Raw genomic sequence first — 20,909 nt, 5'->3', positions numbered from 1 at the left:
AATAGGGCGGAATAACCTACTCATATGGTTATAATAGCCTCCTTCGGTTAGTGCACTCGCAAGAAATGAATCACTTTTGGGCACTAGCTGCATAAATAACTATGTATTAATAAACCATACACCACAACTCTGGCGGAAGCAGTGAGGAGACACATTTAAATAGGGGTACTTTGGTCATTTCATCAATTTTAACCACAAGATCAAAAAGAACAAAAAACAAAAAAAGCAGGCAGAAAGAAAGAAATATCACAATAAAGTGCCTGAGGCCGTGTTAGTTTCCACAGACGCAATGGGGTGCTGCAGGCTCAAACTTGCCTGTGTAGGAGCAGGGGGGTGTAAGTGGTTCTATGTATGAGTTTTGGGGGTACACTGTGGCTGGCAGAAAGATGGTAACACTTTATGAATAATGTAGTGACGTAGCCGGGGTCTGGGGGGTGGGGTGGCAATTTATATATATATACGTATATATATATATATATATATATATGCGTGTCTAGAAACGCGTCAGTTGAAACACTGTCTACGTATCCATACACAGGGGCGTCCTCATTTCTGTGAGACCACCCTCTAATAAAAAGACAAGGGTTGTTTTACTCCCTCAAGGGCCGTACTGAGACGCCGACAACTTCACCAAATATAAATCGAGTACATTTTTACACTACTTTATTTTATTTTATTTTTACTTCAGAGATAAACTCTTTACAAACTAAAAAGGAAAACGAAAAATATCAAAAATTTTGAGCACAAAGATTTTCAAAATTATTGTTGCAAAAAATGTAAATTACATCGTTTACAGCAAAATAATTGCCTTTAAGAGCATTATCGAATTTTAAAATAGATTAAATTAAGTTTAAACAATTTAAACTTCATAAATGAGTAGCCCTCCATAAATGATCTTATACCTGGATCATAAAAGCGAGAGAGGAATTAAAATTAGTTTAAACTACAAACGTTATGGAACAAGAGCTTCCATCCATCTGTTCGCTTTGCAACCTTTCACAGCAGGAGGACATCTATCACTTCATTGCAATCTGTCCAATACTACGAGGGTCGTTTGAAAAGTCCGTGCAAAAATAAAAACTACTTAATTTTTTGGGGTAAACCTTTTTTATTTTTCAACATAGTCTCCTTTTAGGCTTATACACTTCGTCCAACGCTGCTCTAGTTTGTTGATCCCTTCCGAATAATAGGATTTGTCCAAGTCTGAAAAATAGCCATTCGTTTCTGCAATCACCTCCTCATTTGAATAAAATCTTTTTCCCGCCAGCCATTTCTTCATATTGGGGAACAAATAGTAGTCCGAGGGAGCCAAGTCTGGAGAATAGAGGGGATGTGAAACGAGTTGGAACCCTATTTCCATTAATTTTGCGACCACAACTGCTGAGGTGAGAGCTGGTGCGTTGTCGTGATGGAAAAGGACTTTTTTGTGGGCCAATCGTGGGCGTTTTTCTTGCAGCTCGGTTTTCAAATGGTCCAATAACGATGAATAATATGCACCTGTAATAGTTTTACCCTTTTCCAGATAGTCGATGAGGATTATTCCTTGCGAATCCCAAAAGACAGTCGCCATAATCTTTCCGGCCGAAGGAACGGTCTTCGCCTTTTTTGGCGCAGATTACCCCTTGGTAACCCATTGTTTAGATTGTTCTTTGGTCTCAGGAGTGTAGTGATGTATCCATGTTTCATCCACAGTGACGAAACGACGCTTAAAGTCCTGCGGATTCTTCTGGAACAGCTGCAAACCGTCCTTGCAACACTTCACACGATTTCGTTTTTGGTCAAGCGTGAGCAATCGCGGCACCCATCTTGCGGATAGCTTTGTCATGTCCAAATGTTGATGAAAAATATTATGTACCCGTTCATTCGAGATGCCCACAGCACTAGCAATCTCACCCACCTTCACTCTTCTGTCATCCATCACCATATCATGGATTTTATCAATGATTTCTGGAGTAGTAACCTCAACAGGGCGTCCAGAACGTTCAGCGTTACTTGTGCCCATATGGCCACTCCGAAAATTTTGAAACCACTTATAAACTGTTCTAATCGAAGGTGCAGAGTCACCATAATGTTTATCAAGCTTCTCTTTAGTCTCCTGAGGCGTTTTGCCTTTCATAAAGTAGTGTTTAATCAACACACGAAATTCTTTTTCGTCCATTTTTTGAAAATCACTCGACTTCCTCGATTCAAACGAATGCCAAACACAAAGAAATACACCGATCTGGCTGAAACTTGGTGTGTGTTCTTCCAAGAGATGCTACTAACTAAACATAACCTCGATACGCGCCAGTAGTGCTATCTCTCTGACTTTGCACGGACTTTTCAAACGACCCTCGTAGTAAACCCTATGCGTTCCCTTTCACTAGTAAAAATACAGTTTTTTAAAGTTTTGTTTGTAAATGTGATATTTTTTTTATTCGTATTTTTATTTGTTCAATATTAAAATGAATCTATACAAAATATTAAGTTAGAAGTATTGTCTATAAATTGTATGTAGAATCCTAATTGATTTTTATTAATGCCAGCTCCCACAGATGGTTTATAAAACCAAAAGTATTATATTTATTGTTGTTAATCCTATTTGGTGACTGATTCATATTTTCAATAGGATGAAAAAATAATTGCCATTTCAGTCGTGATACATTTATTCTGCCGAGCTTTCGACCTAGGGACTAGGTCATCTTCAGGGATAGTTTACAAAGCAATATTTTTACATTACAGGGTTGGTTGTGCCTTCTGTCCATGAACAGACAAGACAGGAGACACAACCAACCCTGTAATGTAAAAATATTACTTTGTAAACTAGCCCTGAAGATGACCTAGGTCGAAAGCTCGGCAGAATAAATGTATCACGACTGAAATGGCAATTACTTTTTCATCCTACTATATTTATGTTATTAGTGATCATGTTTTGTTTTATTTTTTCTAAATTGGCCTAATAAAGATAAGTATTAGTGAGCAATGAAGAAGTCGTGTTTAAATTTATTTATTTTTAAATTTTAATGTAAGTTCCACATACTAAATTTTCGAAATTGCGTTTTAAAAATAAATATCACAGATGGGGTCTCTTCAGTTAAGACCAGTGGTTTTTTTTTTAGAAATTGTGTCTATCAGGTTTCTGACTATACTACTTTTGACTACTTCTGACTGTAACCTAGCGATATTGTCCCTCCCAAAAATGTTACAATACTAAATAGATTTTTCACTTACTTCTTTAAACTAATTTCACCTGCGATGTACAACATTTACTCTTGAGACATTTTACTGGGAAAAATCGATGAAGAGCACTTATAGTAAGAAATAGGCGGGTAGACTTAACCCTCTAAATTGCTACTTCAAGTCATGATCTTGTTACAGATAATTTTGGGAATAATAAATGAAGGGCTAAAATGCCGTATTCGCGAAAACCCTTTCACGAGAAGTAACGTTTTACACAGTGAATTTTCCACTTTTTTGGAGATTTCCTTTGGGCAATTCTGGAGAGGAGACTTCCTCCAAGCGCTACTTCATCGTAACTGTTTATCGTAAATAAGAGTTTTAACGTCTAACTTTAATATTCCCGTTGATTTCTGTTCGCCCCTGATTAGAGTTGTTTTTTTATTAATCATTATTGTATTAATCTTGATTATCATTATCTTTTTTCAAGTGGAATATTTTTATGTTACAGTTTGCTTCATAAAAAAAGATTATTTGAAATATACCCTTGATATTTGAAAACTTCGCTTGAAAATTTCATCTCTTTTATTTATATAATAATAATGACACATTCAGGGAGTACTTAAAGCTGAAATTACGTCAAAGATGTATTTTAGTTTGTGTTGAAAATTAATAATAATAATTAAAAAGGAAGAGATTATCTATGCGGTTAGCGTGCTGGACTCCCACGCGGAGGTCCCGGGTTCGAATCCAGCTGCTGACTCTTAGATTTTCTCTTCCTAGGAGCTTCTTACAGCTCACTGTCCGGAGGCCGGCAGTGCACTGAAAAAAGCTCTGGGCGCCCATAACCTTAGATGTTGGCGCGCCTTAAAACAAAAAAAATAATTAAAAAACCGTAATGCCATAATGAATAACTTTCTTAATGAAATTTAGTTAAACCTCCAAAGCTAGACAATAGGACTGCTTCACTGAACTGGTCTTTCGAAGTGGATCGTTTTAAATGGATGCCGCTAATTATAACCTAGAAAGATTGCTTATATCTTTGTTTTCTCAGACGCCTTCCGAGAGCCTACTCATTAAGATCATTTAGCATTTTCTCCAGAAACCATAATTTATTAATTAATTCTAAAATTTTAAATTAATAAATAATCTATATAAATTTTAATTGATCGATGCTAAATATATCGCACAATAATCAATCAAATCTGAATGAACATATCAAACTTTGAACAGGTTATAATTAATTATAGAATATTTTTTTCTCCCTTTCTTTTGATCAATTAGCTCATCTAATCAATTATTTATAACATCTAAGTTAAAGAATGTGTTGAACATTTAATCTGGTCTTTTCTTAAGGTGGTAAAATTATACATAATGAATGTCAAAGTATTTAGCCCATCTGGACACGCTGATCTGTCGGCTATTCTTTTATGAAAATGAATCGCATCAACTCTTCAATAGTTATACAAGATTATCATATTTATAGAATTAGATTAAATACAAGAGATACCTTTCACTTCTAAGAATTATATCAGATTATCGCGGAAGTATTATTTATTAAAGATTTAGTTAAGTCGTTTTGAAAATTTCATTTTTCTTTTATTAAAAAAATTGGTTGTTTTTTTATTATTTATTTTTGACTCACGTGGAACCCACGTGACAAGCAACGACGAAACGTGCGAAACTGCTTTACAGACTTCTTGGACGACGCTCCAAATTACCCATTCAACTCAAACGCTTAATGTACAATACTATCCACAAACCTATGTGGACTTACAGGACTAGAGCTGTGGGGTTCAGCCAATCCTACAAACATACGGACTGCACAGATATTTCAATCAAAACTACTTCGACAGATAGCTGACGCTCCTTTCTACGGTGACTAACCTCACTCTTCACACCGACCTCAACATCTTATTCGTACAACAACCAAATCGCCAAGACAAAATATCAACAAATCCATACTGCTCTCTCTACTTGATCCACTCCTCTTGACTGTCACTCGCCTCCTCTGACATTCCTGACAATCCTACTAGCAGTCTAAGGGCCTAAAAATCATATCCTGTAGAAAGTGCTACCGTTGGGCAGTTTCTTTCCTCCTGCCTTTCACGCCTCTATACTTCAATCTCCCTATTTACTTATTGTATAGTGTATTATACAGATTGTAAATAACAAAATAAATTAAAAAAATATATATATTTTTACAAATTCCAAGTATTAAGAAAATCTAACGACAGAGACCGCGGTTACAATAGGTGAGTAATTAGTCAAAAACGATGTTTGTTATGATGTTAAGCTGAACCCTCAATGAGATTGCTGTCCCGTAAATGTGCCTCTTAAGTTTCGATAAAAATGAAAATACTATCAGAAACAAATAGTTCAAACGTAGAAATTTGCTTAGTTACTCAAAGACGACGGACTTTAAGAAGGAGTTAAGGTGGGAGTATCGGTCTCCTGACTTCAGTTTCTGATCAGCCAGCAATGTCGCCTTTGCATATAGCCTAACTGCATAATATCATCCCCCATCGCATTTGGTTCAAGTTGAATAAAAAGTATTGAAGAGAATAAATAATGTTTCCCTGCGGTTCCAAACTACTATGGAAATTGCATAAAGTGCTGTTTGTCTTCCAACCGAACAACAAATTAATACAGCATTTTGTTTTATAAAGACAAAGATTTCAATCAAAAAGATAAAACGTGAAAAATGTCAGAAAGTCAGGGCAGGAAATACGAGCAGTATTGCCATTCGTTCGACTCTACGTATTCCAGAAATTTGAAATCATGCATTTTTTACTTTTTATTGGAATTTACAACTGCAACGGTTGTTGCAACAAGCAAATTTGGTACCTGATAAAAAAAAAATCACGAGTGGAGAAGGCACCCAGTGGTGTCACTCCAGTAACGTGCTCTTGCTATACTGCTCGATAAAAGTAGATCAAGATTACGTGGTAATGTGGAGGGAGATAGGAGTTCTATGAGAGGGTTAGGATGAGGAATGCTGTAGAGGAATGAAATTTGAGAAAACGAGTGTTAGCAAGATCTGTAACTAAAGGGATTTTGAGGTTAGATACATAGAACTAAGCGTTAAGAAGTTTTCGAAGTATTTTTGACCGTAATGTCAGGAGGCGTAGTGAGTTGGAACGCTTAGTCGATCCCCATACTTCGATGCCGTATGACTAAATAGGTCGCAGTAACAGTAGATATAAGAGTCTTTTGCTATATAGGTTAAGTTTGGAACGTTTGACAAGTAGTCTGGCGAGAAATTTGTTAGCGTTGGTTAGTTTCTTGTCTTTTCAGTCTAGTATGGGGATTCCATGTCAACCGTTTGTCTAGGTACAGTCCAAGGTAGCGTACTTTGTCCACAGTTAGTAAAGGAGTTTGGTTCAAGATGACGGGAGGTAGGATTTTCCGTCTGAGAGTAAATACTATAAATTTTGATTTCGTAACGTTAGTTTTGATTCGCAATTTGATAAGACAGTCCTGTAAGTGGTTGATGTGTTTTGTAGAGCTCGTGTAGCAATAAGAGGATCGGAATGAGGAAATAAGATAAGGTGGAAAGTATGGTATGTTGAGGTATATTTGCTGTATATAAGGAGTAAAGAAAAGGATCTAGGACACTGGCTAGATGGATATCAGGGTCTGCTGCTCCACAGTTGACTCTGAAATATCGATCTTTTAGGTAGGATTTGAGGATGAGGCAGTAAATATGAGGAAGTATCTCCCTCAGCTTAAACAATAGTCCCTTGTGCCACACCCTGTCGAATGCCACGTATTAAATTAATTATTTTATTTGTTTAAATGAATTTTAAATATTGTAATGGTAGTAAACTAACAAATTCATGTAACTACTCAAATTGCGGCTAGATTAATTTCCACCCTTATTGCTCTACTTAATACAATTTTAATATGTTAATTCTCCACAAGAAAAATATCCAGCTAAACGTGTTCCGCAATTACAGAAAGATTTAGAGCCCTTGTATCTAAAAACACACTGTTATCATTGTTAATTGGTAATTAATGAAATAAATATTTTAAGTGTATCTTTATCACTTAGTAGGATCGCCCATTAAAATTAATCTCAATTTATTTTATCAAGTGATGTGTGAATTTAAAGAAAAGACAAGAAAAAGAGGCCACCGGTCACAATTATACGTTCAGCATCATGTCGCACTAATTACGGGTAACTTTTATTTATTTATTTAATTTTTACACTTTTTATGTACTTGGATGCGCATAAAATATATAAAACTTTATAGTGCGCGCACTCTTTTACTCCAAAGGTCAATGAACTCTTTAATTAGCTAATTAGCAATTTACATTATTTACATATTTCTGCTCATTGTGAAAGTACGCATTGAAATAATTAGATCTTGTTAGACTATAATTTGAACTTTACAGCACAAAAAAAGAAGAAGATTTTTACCACGAACAGTAGCCGCCTCTAATAAAAGGTTTAATAAAAACTAATAATTACTAATGTTTAAAGGCATTTATATGTAGTGGAGAGTGCATTTATGAATCCATCTATGTACTTCTCCTTTTAGTTAATTATAGTATTGTCTCCATTCAATGGGCCTAAGCTATGTGCATTAATTATTAAAACAATGTTTTCTTCTAAAGCAATTGTACAGTGAATAAACGTACAATTAAAAAAATAAATAGTTTAGGGCTTTATTTGCGGATTTATATCAATAACCTTCATTAAATGTGAATTTGGAAATATTTCGAAGCAATATAATTAAATATATTGTAGATAATTCTACCTAATAACTAGATCTAGCCAAAGATCTCTTACAAATCATAAAGCGTTCCCAATCTCGCGTCTGGTCCCTAAATCTGTATAATATGGACTAATTATTTCCCAGAGCAAACAATTTGCGCCAAAGGAACTGCCAAGAAACTTCTAAACCTAAGTCAAAATGAGGAAGAGCGTAGAAAAGAATAAATAAAAGACCGAAGGATGTTTTTCTAAGTGTAGCACTTACAATAATGTGCATTAATTGCATCCAAGCACACAGCGGGAGGATCTTAAATTGATGGGCATCTAATGATGACCATCATTATTTGCTCGGTTAGTCGCAAAGCTAACGGGCGTTTTAACCGTCTTCTACGATTACATGGAAGTGTAGCCATCAAAACATTAGCAGCAAAAGGATTTGGATGTGAAGAGAAACTCTAATTTAGTAAAGCGAGATATAGGAACTTCCCAAACAAAAGAAGATCTTAATGAATAATAAGGTTAGTAATGAAAAAAAATAAAAAAAATGGAGCATTTAAGATGTGGCGAAAGATTTTGAGACTACAGAGCAGGGGTCCCCAAACTTTTTACACAGGGGGCCCCAGTTCACTGACCCTCAGACCGTTGGAGGGCCGGACTATAAAACAAACTATTTTACAGTAGAAACAACAGAACGGGAACAACTAGAATATTCAAAATAAAGAACAAGTAAATTTAAATCAACAAACTGCCCAGTATTTTTGTGGGAATTACGGACCTGCTTTTGGCTAATGAGATGGTCAAGTTATAGTGCTTTGCCTTTCTTTCTACTTCTGCTGTTATTTTACACTGCTGCCGGAGCCGTGACGCGTGCATCCCGCGTCATCGGGAGTAGTACTGTACGTGAGCGACGCAGCGATTTGCGGCACCCCCACAAATAGTGCTCCTCTCACTGACCACCAATGAAAGAGATGCCCCTTGTGGAAGTGCGGCGGGTGCCGGGTAAATGTCCTCAGGGGGCCACATGTGGCCCGCGGGCCGTAGTTTGGGGACCCCCGCTATAGAGTTTGTATTATGTTTTTTGTCCCGTTTCGTACTCTACCATTGAGTTCGAGCCATATAGGCGCAGAAGAGCCAAAATACCCATACATTCGTATTTTATTCTTAAGATTAGAGCGTTTGCCAAGTAATCTAGCTAGAAATTTGAAATTCTTGTTGTGTTCAATATGTACAAGTCTTGGGTGGCGGTTCCAGGTAACTTTCTTGTCTAGGATAAAGTCCAAGATACCGAACACGCCAGGTGGTGGATTAGAACCATTGTAAAAGTTGAGTACAAAATAAATCTGCCGTTAAACTGAGAAGGCGATGCACTTTCATTTATCAGTATTTATTTTATAGCATTTGCTGTAATCAAGGTTCTAGGGAATGAAGATGAATAAGAAAGCGTTGAGTATCAGTTTGCTGAAGATAATGGCAAGTGTTTTTAGCGAAGATGCAATTGTTGGGTTTGTAGGTAAGTTGGATGTATACACAGTGAACAGAAGGGGAGCTAAAAAACTTCCCCTTGGGGGTACTCCGATATGTATGGAGGATTGGGAGGTGCCTTCATTTCTCGATCGAAGTGCCTCGATTCTCTGTTTTATTGTTCATATATTCCCAACTGTGATTAGAAATTTCTGTTATTCCATTATTAAAATTTAAAAGATCAATCTATGGGTATTTTCAAATTCCCAATTCCCAAAATTGAAATACGAATTATTGTCACAATAATTTTACAGGATAATCTACAGAAAATTATTTTGATAAGTAAAAAAAAGATTCCCAGCTATGCAATTATCATTATATTAGAATAATTAGCCCAATAATAAACATCAAAATGTGACTGTTTGATTGATCACTTACCATGCGGGACCCAACCGTGCGAGCAAGTTTCGCAGTACCTGATGTGCAGTTTTCCAGGCGTAAAACATTCGCAACTACATCCTGGTACAGTACAGCGAATACTCTGTAAGCATAAAATAAATACATTAATAAAATGCATTATTGATTATAGAAATAATTATTAATTAGATTAAAGTATTAATACTAATACAAATTAAAAAAAAAAAAAATTGGTTGGCTTGTGGGGACTTTGGAGTCAGGAAGTGTTTCCTCAAATTTTGTAATCATGGTAGTAGTTGTATCTCATGGTGAAGGTCTTAAAAACATTGCCAACTTTTTCGAACTATGATTCAGATGGATAATGAGAAAGAAACGTTAGCAAACTTAATTTACATATCAGAAATCGGTTCAAAAATTGAATTAAAGAAAAATAAATGTTTGGAATTCTCAGCAGTTTGGTCATTTCAAAAAAGATCACTGAAGAATTCTTTTATTTTTAAAGTAATTATGTCACGTGAGCCAGCATTTAACGTCACCGTGACCATTACTGTCATTCTATTGAACACGAGAATATAATCCTAAAGGATTTTTTTTCTTTTTGGGACGAAAGAACTGGGCGACGACAGGCGGGGGTTGATTTGACCAAGAATGACTGAAGCGCGCAAAGCTCTAGCTGAAAGGTGAAGCGGCGAGAGAAGTTCAGAGAACCGCTAAAACTTCACAGACTAAGTAATAGGCGGGTACTTTCTGTCTCTTTCTTTGACAATCCCTCACCACTCCTCACTGTCTCGCAAAGGTTCTGTGCATGTTGTAGTAGTGAAGCTGTAGGTTCTGTTTGCATGTTCCCGTCATTTAAAGAGCCGACTTCTCGTGCTTCAGAACAAAAAACTAAAAATAATTCCCTTTGACATTCAACCTTTAATACATCAATAATTATTATAAAACTAAAGGTGACCAGGTGTCTATTATTATTAAATAGCGCACGCTTCTGAAACATCTGCCCTCAATTTCGATCTTACCCTCTGTTCGTGCGGGATGACGTTTTGTTACCGGTCTGTCAACAACTAACTAGACAAATTAGTTTCTTAATGTTCTGTGCGGTTTACTCCGTGGCAGTGTAATTGATTCTTATTTTATTCTACACTAATCTTGTCGTTTTAATATTTGACATGTTGTCGTGATACTTTCGTACTAAACTGAATAAAATAATAATACAACTCGTAAGTGTAGGGGAAGAAATTAGCTCAATGTTCAGTGTATTGGAATTCCCACGCGGAGATCCCCGGTTCGAATCCAGCTGCTGGCCCTTAGTTTTTTTTTTTTTTTTTAATCTTTCCAGCAGCTTCTTACAGCTCATTATCCGGTGTAGGACACTGTTGTCTGCAAGGAGAGAACAATGTCCGGAGGCCGGCCATGGAGTGAAAAAAATTCCCAAGCTCATAGGTCGTCAAAAGTTTTTGAGAGCTTCAAGAACCAATGCACTTCGATATCAAGTGTATAATTGCAAAAGCAGCACTACAAAAATGGCAGACAGATTATAGTAATGGTAATAAAGGAAAATTCCACAAAACTATGGCTGATCAGTTACCTAGACAACCATGGTTTAAGGGAACTGTCACTAATAAATGGGTTGTTACGACAATAAGCAGGCTGAGAGTGAATCACGCGGTGTGCGGATCGTATCTACTCAGGATCAACAAAAGGTCCTCTCCTCTTTGCGTAGATTGCAATGAGGAGGAGGATTTCAAACATATAATAATGATATGTCCACGTTATGTGGTAAAAAGGAAACGAATGTTTGACGACTTATACAGGTATTTAGATGCACCATTTCGCTACGAAGACATAATATTCTCCACCAACATATATGTGCTTAAGTCTATAGCAGAGCTAGCAATGAAATATGAATGTATTTAAAAGTTATAGCCGATTAGAATGAATGGAAGAAAATGATTAGAGAAGGATTACGTGATTTTAATTTCGGTTAAGCTATAAGGATGGCAGGAATATAGAGTACTTATCCATCCATTATTTGTAGTATATGTAAATAGTTGTATATAGTAGAGGGATGAATGAGTGAAGCGAATGTATTTATAAGTAAGAATGGAGAGTGAGTGATATTCTAGTGATAAGCACCTAGACGATGCTGGCTGTATGGCGAAGCCAATGCCAAAAAAAAGAAAAGTAAAATATAAGGTTCTCCTACCTGCTTGACAGGTGGATGCATATAGACAAATTAAATTCATCATTTTTATTTAAAGAAGGGTTGAAACTCTATAAGGAACACTATAAATGAGACTTCGACACAAAAGTCTGAACTACACACGAAAGTGAAGGGGTCCCAGCTCTTCAGGGTAAGTAAATTGATGAGGCAAACATAAATTTAGAACTGTTTTGATTTCCTATCACGTGACCGCAGTCTATATATATACGTGTGTACACCCTTTCTACAGTTAATTGAAGGGTGCAGGGTGGTTAAGAGCGGTGGAAAGAGAAAATAGAAGGACGTGTTTAGAAGAAGTTCTACTTGAACAGTGTGTGACTCCATCTGTGTAGGGCGGAAGATGGAGTAGATTCTGTGAGAGAAGAAATAACTTGGGAACAACGACTCCTCATCTAGTGCTGGGCCCTAAAACCTCTTTCTCTCTTCTCCCTTGAAGGAATGGACACAACGATACGTCATAATTTCTCATGGTCTATCTAAACACAAGAAGAGTAGGGAGGGCCATACTTTTGTTTGGAGAGGGAGCAGGGTGATAAACAGAACGTTGTTACTGCATAGAGGTTGACAAAGGGCACATATGCCAACATAGATTGAACTATCCATCAAAATGTACATGAGATTAGTAGTTTTCAGTTCATTAAATAAATCGACAGCCAGTGCTTCACGTAATATTTCATCCGGTAAACACCTAAATGTCACTTTAATTATTGCACCAAGGTTGAACTATCAGCTATTAAGTTTAGGTAGAATAAAGAACGTATTTTTTCAAAGAGCACTCAATTATCTTTAATGGTCAATAAAATACTGGCTTTAAGGTAAACGATAGGCGACCATTTAAATTCAGAGATAGAAAATTTCAGGTGAACATAAAGTGACATTTTTCAAAATTGCTTTTCATTTAAATATTTCCCAATATTTCCTTACTTATCTCATTCAGTAGAGGAATTATCACCGTCTTAGCATTTTTCAGTAACTGACTATTAAAACTGCTAAGAAATAAACAATTATTTGTGTGTGAATAAGTACACAACAAAACTGAGCTGTGATTGATCAAAACTAACTAACTAAAAGTTGAGTTGACTCTCCAATCAATTTGAATATTTAGGTCTTCAGCTTTGAATTGATTTCTTTTTTTGTCCTGCAGAATTGTAAATAGTCGGTTCAGTGCCGTATCAGCAAAGTGCTGTCTATCTTCTCACAAAATATTAATATAATAAGAATTATCATCGTTGAGAAAACTTTCAAATTCCAAGCAATGCGATTAACAGATGGCGGACTATTTATTTGTGCAAGCTTCATCCATCTTGATGTATTTTAATGTAACCAGATTGGCCAGGTCTTTGCGTTGGCACCTGAATTTGGAGAAATTGCTCCTTTTCTGCCCTATACTCCACAGTCGCATTCAAATATTCTGTTTTATTCATGTCCTATTTAGAAGGTACGCCCTGAAGAGACCTCTTCCTTCTTTCGGCCATTCCTGTTCTCTCACCGCAGCCCTGGTCTCGCGAGAAGAAAAATGCCCTACTCCGAACACATGTCGGATAAGTGAAATTGTGTACAGGATAATACCGATTGGTGGGCCGATACTAGCGGATACTTATGGCATCCCGCCCAGCGTTAGCTCCGAATATGTGTTGGCGAATCTCAGACAACGGCTTTATAATCCTACTACTTAGTTTCTCCATATTTGGAGCTAAGTTTATAGTTTACAGTATGCCTTCTCTGCAGACAGTGCGACAAACAGATATCATGTTTGGGCTACAACAGAAATTTAATCAGAACAAGGAAAATAATTAGTTAACATAGTTAAAAATAACTAGAGAATGACTGAAGCAGGACAACTTGATTGGCTACTAAGTTTGCGGGCGAAATTACCAAAATATTTCATTAGTGAAAAATAATTCAGTAATAATGTATTAAGTTTTGCAATAAGTATAAACGAATATACAAAGATAAAAACAGCCCCCCAAAAAAAGTTTTGACAGCGGAGTCCAGAATTTGGAGATGGGACGGTCACATATTAGAAGAGATAAAAGGCTAAGCCGAAATAACCACCAAGAAGGCCCTATTAATATCCGTCACCAAGACGTAGAAAATATGGGCACCAGTATCTCTGGGAGTCCCTTCCACTGTTCCTGGAGAAGTTACTGGAGAAACAGGGACAGAGAATGATAAGAGTTCTAAGCCTCCCCAGACCCCTATGGCAAGGTTCGCATAAATCATCATCTCACCAAGTTCTTGCTCATCCACCCTTCTGGAACTAAGAGTGAGAAGGGAGGGAAGAGCAATGCTGTTGGTTTCTTCGACTGTGGAAGAAGTGCTTATTTGGTTTTATTTCTTGTGGAAAGTGGAAGAAGTAGAAGTTTTTTTGTTTTTTTTGGAGAGTGCATCCATTCTCTGGGGTATCATTTTAATATGTCACACAATGTGGCAACCCTTATTATTCTGTACAAGGTGTCTGTGTGTATGTGTGTGTAAAAGACCAAGGAATAAAGAATCGGAGGTAGGAGAGACTAAAGAAAAGATAAGAGGGTTCTAGTGAGATAATTTACACAAACACAGTCTAAGTGGCGCGGTAAATGTCTATAATTCTAGTTGGCCCAGGCTTTAGATATAGACAACGCCCGTAACATTGCACGCCAAGGCGAGGTATTATTATTCCCTTGGTTTGCCTGACATTTCCAACTATTTACCTCATCATGCACAAACATACAAAACTACAGCTATATCTTCACTCTGTATTTGTGTGTCAATCTCTCTTTGTGCACACAGTACATACCTCCTATGTATTGCTTGACTTTACACTTAAGTGGTTTTGACATTTTGATAATGGGGCGGTTTTGTGGTTATTTCTATCCCCCTCCCACTCACACCAATTCACTCTCTCCTTCCAACCAGTTTCAATTACATCCACAATGGTCTTGTGTCATGCGAACCTTATGTGTCACAGCGCTCCCTTCAATGCCACTTCAATAATTCATTTAAAAAGTAAACAAAAAAAACCCATATTCATTCTCCCTAACTTTGTAAATATTTCAATTTAGAAACTGATAACAATAAAAAAGTGGTAATAACACTGACATACACAGAATCTACGCGCTAATCAAAAATGACTATTTAATAAAATGGAAATTTGAGAAAGCAAAATGAAAGAATAAAACAAAAACAGAAATTAAAGGGCAGCGAGCCCAATGAAGAATAGCGAGGAAAAGATCACAATTAAAGGGCAGCGAGCCCAATGAAGAATAGCGAGGAAAAGATCACAATTAAAGGGCAGCGAGCCCAATGAAGAATAGCGAGGAAAAGATCACAATTAAAGGGCAGCGAGCCCAATGAAGAATAGCGAGGAAAAGATCACAATTAAAGGGCAGCGAGCCCAATGAAGAATAGCGAGGAAAAGATCACAATTAAAATTAAGAATTAAATAAAACATTTTTGCGATATTCTTTGATGAAGGTGGTTTCTCAGATTAGAAAAACAGATTTAACCAGTGAAACAGGTAATATTAAAAAACCAGGCAACATTAAAAACAATAGAATATTTTATTTTTTAATAAAACCCCAATTTGAGCATCTCTCAATTATAAAAATGTCATACCCTTTAAATTGACCCAATACCCCTAACTCCTGTTCATTCATTGAACTAAAAAAACGGAAAATGCATAAAGGAAAGCTGAGGAATTGCACCGGTGAAGCTGCACCAAAGTTTTAATGGACTCGAAACTATTCTACACAAAAGTTTAAGGTGTGAGTAATCAAATTTGAGATCTGATTAAGAAATATTACCGAGCTCTGGAGTTGTTCATCACTCTCGCTTAAGAGAGTTAATTGAGGCATAATGATTCTTGGGTCGTACATAGAAATAGATTCAGTTAGGTATATAACTCCTTAACAAGAACTTGTTAAGTTTAAGAAGTTAAGTATAAGGGTTCGATTAAACGACAAAAAAAAGGTGCACAAATCAATTGGGTGTTCTTGAAAAGCATTACACATTTTCGTGGCAGTTCTTGGTGATGAAACCCTTTTACAATTTTTCTAACGGTCAAGTTGTAATAAAGCTCCATTATCTGCGGAAATCTTGCAAAATTGAGGATATTGAATTTCTCCCAACAACGAGATTATAAAGAATAGTCTATGATGTGAATTGGGGAAGACCTGCAAATGAACTGGGCAGTTTGCTCCAGTGTCACTCGGAGAACGTTGGTTATTAATCAGTCGTTTACAAAACAATTTTCCAACTGGGCCCGCGATGACTGTTGATGGCTTATACACAATTTCACTACTTGCTGCACCCTCTGAAACGACTAGACAAAAAAGGAAAAGATCCTAATTTGCACTAGAGTTTTACGTACGCAGTGTTGGAAAAGATATCTATTAAAAGAGTCTAAACGCTCTTTTAAAGAAATTAAACAAAAAAGATTATGGCGGGATATGGTCTGTCGGAGGAACTGGCAGAGGTCGTGTCACTTGGAAGAAAGCATTTACACTGAAGGAACCACGAGTTGTGGAAAACCTAAAAAAAAATAATAAATTAAAAGCCGATTACATATAGATAGCACATGTTTGCATTTATGTAAGATTCTATTACAGTTTAGGAAAATAAGAAAACCAAAATAAATAAATAGAAAATGAAGCAGATCGTAAGCTGTCAAACGATAGATTGGAACAAGGTCGGGAATGAAAATAAATAATAGCTTTTTTATTCTAAGAAGTATAAAAATAAACAAGTGTACAAAGAGGAGTAGTGATGGGTGTAAGGAGGGGTTGTTCTTCGTGGGAGTATAACGTGTGTATGTATGTGCGGGGCCCCCGGTAGGAGAGTACCAGAAGTAGAAGCCTCATCAGAGAAGGGTCATCATCACTGGGCGCAAGGTGTCTGTAGGTACCGTACTAGAAGCCCTCTAGTCTTGTGTTGGTTGTTGCTTGTGATAATTACGTATCAACCACAAGTGAACCTTTCTAAATATGTTAATGTTACTGCCTACACTTACAGATACTTGAATGTATATACTCGTATGTATACGTACATCAAAATTTCTGCTTTCATCCCTACCTATTCATTTCCTCATTCATACTTCACTCGTCTATTTTTCCGAATAGAATTCTCAATTCTGAACATTTCAGATAGATTTAATTCTTATCACTTTTAGAAAGAATCAAACCATCCTTCTCTCCTAGAAATGTCCTTAATCGAATTGTTCTAGAGAAATATATCAAAAAAATTAGACAAACATTGAAGAAACGAAAATAGAAATTAAAATAGTTATTTATTTAACAAGTGTGGAAAGTAGTACTTTTCCTCACGCGAGGCAGGGTTTGCACGCACGAGCGAGCGAAGCGATGCGAGTGCAAGTGCAAATTGCCGAGTGTGAGGAAAATACTTTACACTAGAGTTAAATATTATATTTTTTCTGCAACCATTTATTAACTAATAAAATTAAAAATTTCATTTTTACAGTCTACAAAAAGTAATTTATTTATTATAAACATTTATTGTTATATTACAATTATTTACATTACTTACGTATTCACATTACTTATTACATTTTCTGCTGTTTCTTTTATTGATGGAGAAGTGTTTTCTAAACAGGCATCACTAGAATCCATTTTAAATTTCTATAAGGTAACACTATAACCTTTTTAACTGTTATAATTAAAAATATCTAATTATTTATTAAAGTATTATTTTTATTTCTATATTCCTTTCAATTTTTATTTTATTTTTTAATATTCGTTTTTTAATTATTTAGTTACGTTAAATAAGCTTATTAAAGTTTTACAGAAAATATTTATGTTAATAACAAAACTTCTTATATCAAGGAAGCACAATAAAGTTTTTCCACTCACTTGTGCGGAAAGTGACACTAATGGGAATTTCCCCCCCCCCCCCTAGTGTGGGAAGTTGGGCATTACACAGCTGATTTTAATTGAGTAATGAGAACTTCCCTACATGGTTGCAGAAAAATTGTATTAACCCAATCAGTAAAATTCCAATTCCAATTGTGGCATTGCTCACAACTCGGAATTTTAGCATTTGTATTCAAACAGTTCTTCAAAGGAAAGCCTAACTACTCCCCTCTCCTAGAAGAGTCATTTAACCGCATTTTCCTGGGCTTTTTCAATAAAAAGTTGTAGAATATCCAGAGTGAGCAAATGGAAAATCATCAGGGTTATTTTTTGAGAAAATCACAACAATTAAGTAACTAAGGAAAAGTGGTTCTTCCTGCTGAAGGATTTTTATTGGCTAGCTTGTAGACAAGTATTATCCTGATAAGTAGGGTGTTTCAAGAAATGTTGTCTTTTGAATTTTAAAGAGCTCCGGGCGGAAAATCAAAGTTCATTTAAAGACAAAAAGTTTCGTCCGCAGTAGAGCGAAATCGATTAATATTTAGAGGTCGCTACCATCGATCAAAAAATTTTTGTTTTGCTTTTTTTTTTTATAATAAAAAATCTTAATTAAATGTTTTGTATCTTTTCAAATTATTAGCAAAAGCTGTAATTGAACAAAGTCTATTTAAATATAATTTGCTATAAAGACAATGCAGTTGGAATCATTTTGGTGGCCATTTTATTTTCAAAGTTATGAACAATAAAAAAAGACCTTGTGCGGTACTTTTGAATTTACCTAGACAAGAGATTTACCTGGAACCCCCATACAAGACTTAAACGTACCGAACTAAACAAACGATACAAACTTCTAGCCAGGCTACTCGACGAAACGCTCAAAACTCTCAACTACAGAACAAACGACGACTCTATACAGCTCTTCTCACACCAATATGGACTTACGGACTCGAACTTTACGGAACAGCTAAAAAATCCAACATCAATAGACTGCAAACACTCCAATCCAAAATACTCCGCCGCATAGTAGACGCTCCATTCTACGAGTATGATGATCATTCACGTCTGCCATGCAGTTTATATACATTCATCACAATTACTTATTGTACCCTGTAGGTACAGGTGTAAATTTCAATAAAAGGATATTAAAAAATATATATATATATTAAGAAAAATATACATTTTTGAAAAATTTCGATTAAATAACGTTAAAATCACTTAATTTTTTATGAATTTCGTACAGAATTTAAAAAAACAAATAATAATGGTTACTAAAACTTCTAAATTAGGGAATATTTTGCATTTATTGTTAAAATTTGAAGAAGATTCACTATCAATTAATCAATTTTGTTTTTAAATGAAATTTGATTTTCCGCCCGGCGCTCTTTAAAATTTCAAAGTCAACATTTTTTTGAAACACCCTACTGATAAGGTTATATCTAAGAATAATTTTTTCAGTTTCCTGCGATTTTTGGTTGTTGAGATGTTTTGTTTACGTTCACATTTACAGATCATTTGCTCTTCTTTTTTTTCGGACCTCGACACGAATATTTTCGAAATAGAAATTCGCAACGATCGTAAGGCTTTTCCTTACCCAATAGGAAGAAGTGAAACATTTGTGGCCCTTTTTTAGGAGAAGGATAAGAGTTATGTAATGACGGATAGTCGTTCTATTCGTTAAGTGGAACAGGGGAAAAAAAAATTAATGCAATGTAATAGGTCCCATCTGTGAAGGGAAATGTCACTCAGTAAAGCAACAACTAGGGGCGCCTGCTATTCATCACGCCTAGAATCTAATTAAAATGGGAGTATGGGCAGAAGTTGAAGAAGAAGAAGAAGACACTAAAGATGACTTGAGTGAGAGAGCTATCCCCTCTACTTTTTCTCCTTACACAAGGGAAGCGAGTGTTGCGAGTGAAATAAGAAGATATAGTTGAGAAAATTACTATTGAACTAGTTCTAGATGCCGGGCTAAGGAGAGGGGAGAAATATTTCTGCAAGTCAAGGTAGATGCAGGTGACCCTGCGTTCTCAGTCAACAGCACCATGACTCGGCTAGTATCAATAGCCTAACACATTCCCCATTCTCTCCCTTCTAAGTTTTTGTACAAGTTATATAATTATTTGTTTAATAACATCGCATACTTTACACAATTTTATTCTTATCTTTGTTTAGATTATTTTAGACTAATCTTCTAAACTTTTAACAATGTTCTAATTTAAATTGAACAGCCCCTCAACAAAGCACAGAACAAATCAAATATATCGACAATGTACAAGATTCTTAGAAGATAGATCTAAAACCTCTCTAGACAATAGAAAACTAATCTATACTTCTATTTTAAAACCTTAAGACGTCACCACTCTACTACTCAGCAATGTCATCGAGTAGTGGACATAACTGCATCCTCTCTTGAAAAGAAAGAATGTTGTCCGAGGGGTTTCCTTAATTCCTTCGATAGAGTATGGCACACTGGCCTCTTGTGGAAGCTTAAGAATACTTTACCAGCCAAGTTTTATTTAATCATAAAATCTTACTTGACCGACAGATACTTCCGAGTGCAAATAGGATTTTCTTTCTCCCCACTTAAACTAATCGACGCTGGAGTTCCACAGGGCAGCATTCTGGGTCCTATTCTTTCCTCCATTTACACTTCAGACATACCAACTGATCCTAACACTACACTTTTCACATACACAGATGACATCGCGTTACTGTCCTCTAATCATGATCCTGTCCTAGCACACAGAAATCTGTAGTCACATCTCTCCTTATTAGAGCAATGGTTCAAGAAATGGGCTGTAAAGCTTAATGAAACTAAGTCGCAAAACAACACCTTCACTCTTCGTCGCATTACTCGTCCTCTAGTCTTCTATAACCTAACACCTCTACCAGTAGTGAACGTTGCCCGCTACCTTGGGCTTTACTTAGACCCGAAGACTTTCTTGGAACTCCCCACACTAAACTTAAAAGAACTAAACAGACGCTATCGACTACTTAAAAGACAAAACTCTTTCAGGGCAACAGAAGACTGATTTATACTTCTATTTTGAAACCCATCTGGGAGTATGGAATAGAACTGTGGGGT

At 36.0% G+C, this 20,909-nt stretch overlaps 1 protein-coding gene across 6 annotated transcripts in view; it reads right to left on the bottom strand.

The window, feature by feature from the left end:
• LOC141450939 (zinc finger protein basonuclin-2-like) overlaps positions 1-20,909 on the bottom strand; it is a 368,549-nt gene that overhangs the window by 197,895 nt on the left and 149,745 nt on the right. For all 6 annotated transcript variants that reach the window (XM_074121888.1, XM_074121887.1, XM_074121885.1 and 3 more), the window contains one exon: positions 9,776-9,878. In XM_074121888.1, coding sequence (XP_073977989.1) covers positions 9,776-9,878 — 103 coding nt within the window. The remainder of the gene's footprint in view (positions 1-9,775; positions 9,879-20,909) is intronic.

The sequence above is a fragment of the Rhodnius prolixus genome, unplaced genomic scaffold (genome assembly GCF_049639745.1).
Source record: "Rhodnius prolixus isolate KJV_2025 unplaced genomic scaffold, Rpr scaffold_8, whole genome shotgun sequence".
NCBI lineage: Eukaryota > Metazoa > Arthropoda > Insecta > Hemiptera > Reduviidae > Rhodnius > Rhodnius prolixus.
Note: the sequence above shows the minus strand (reverse complement) of the source record. Positions and strands in the feature narration are given on the sequence as shown.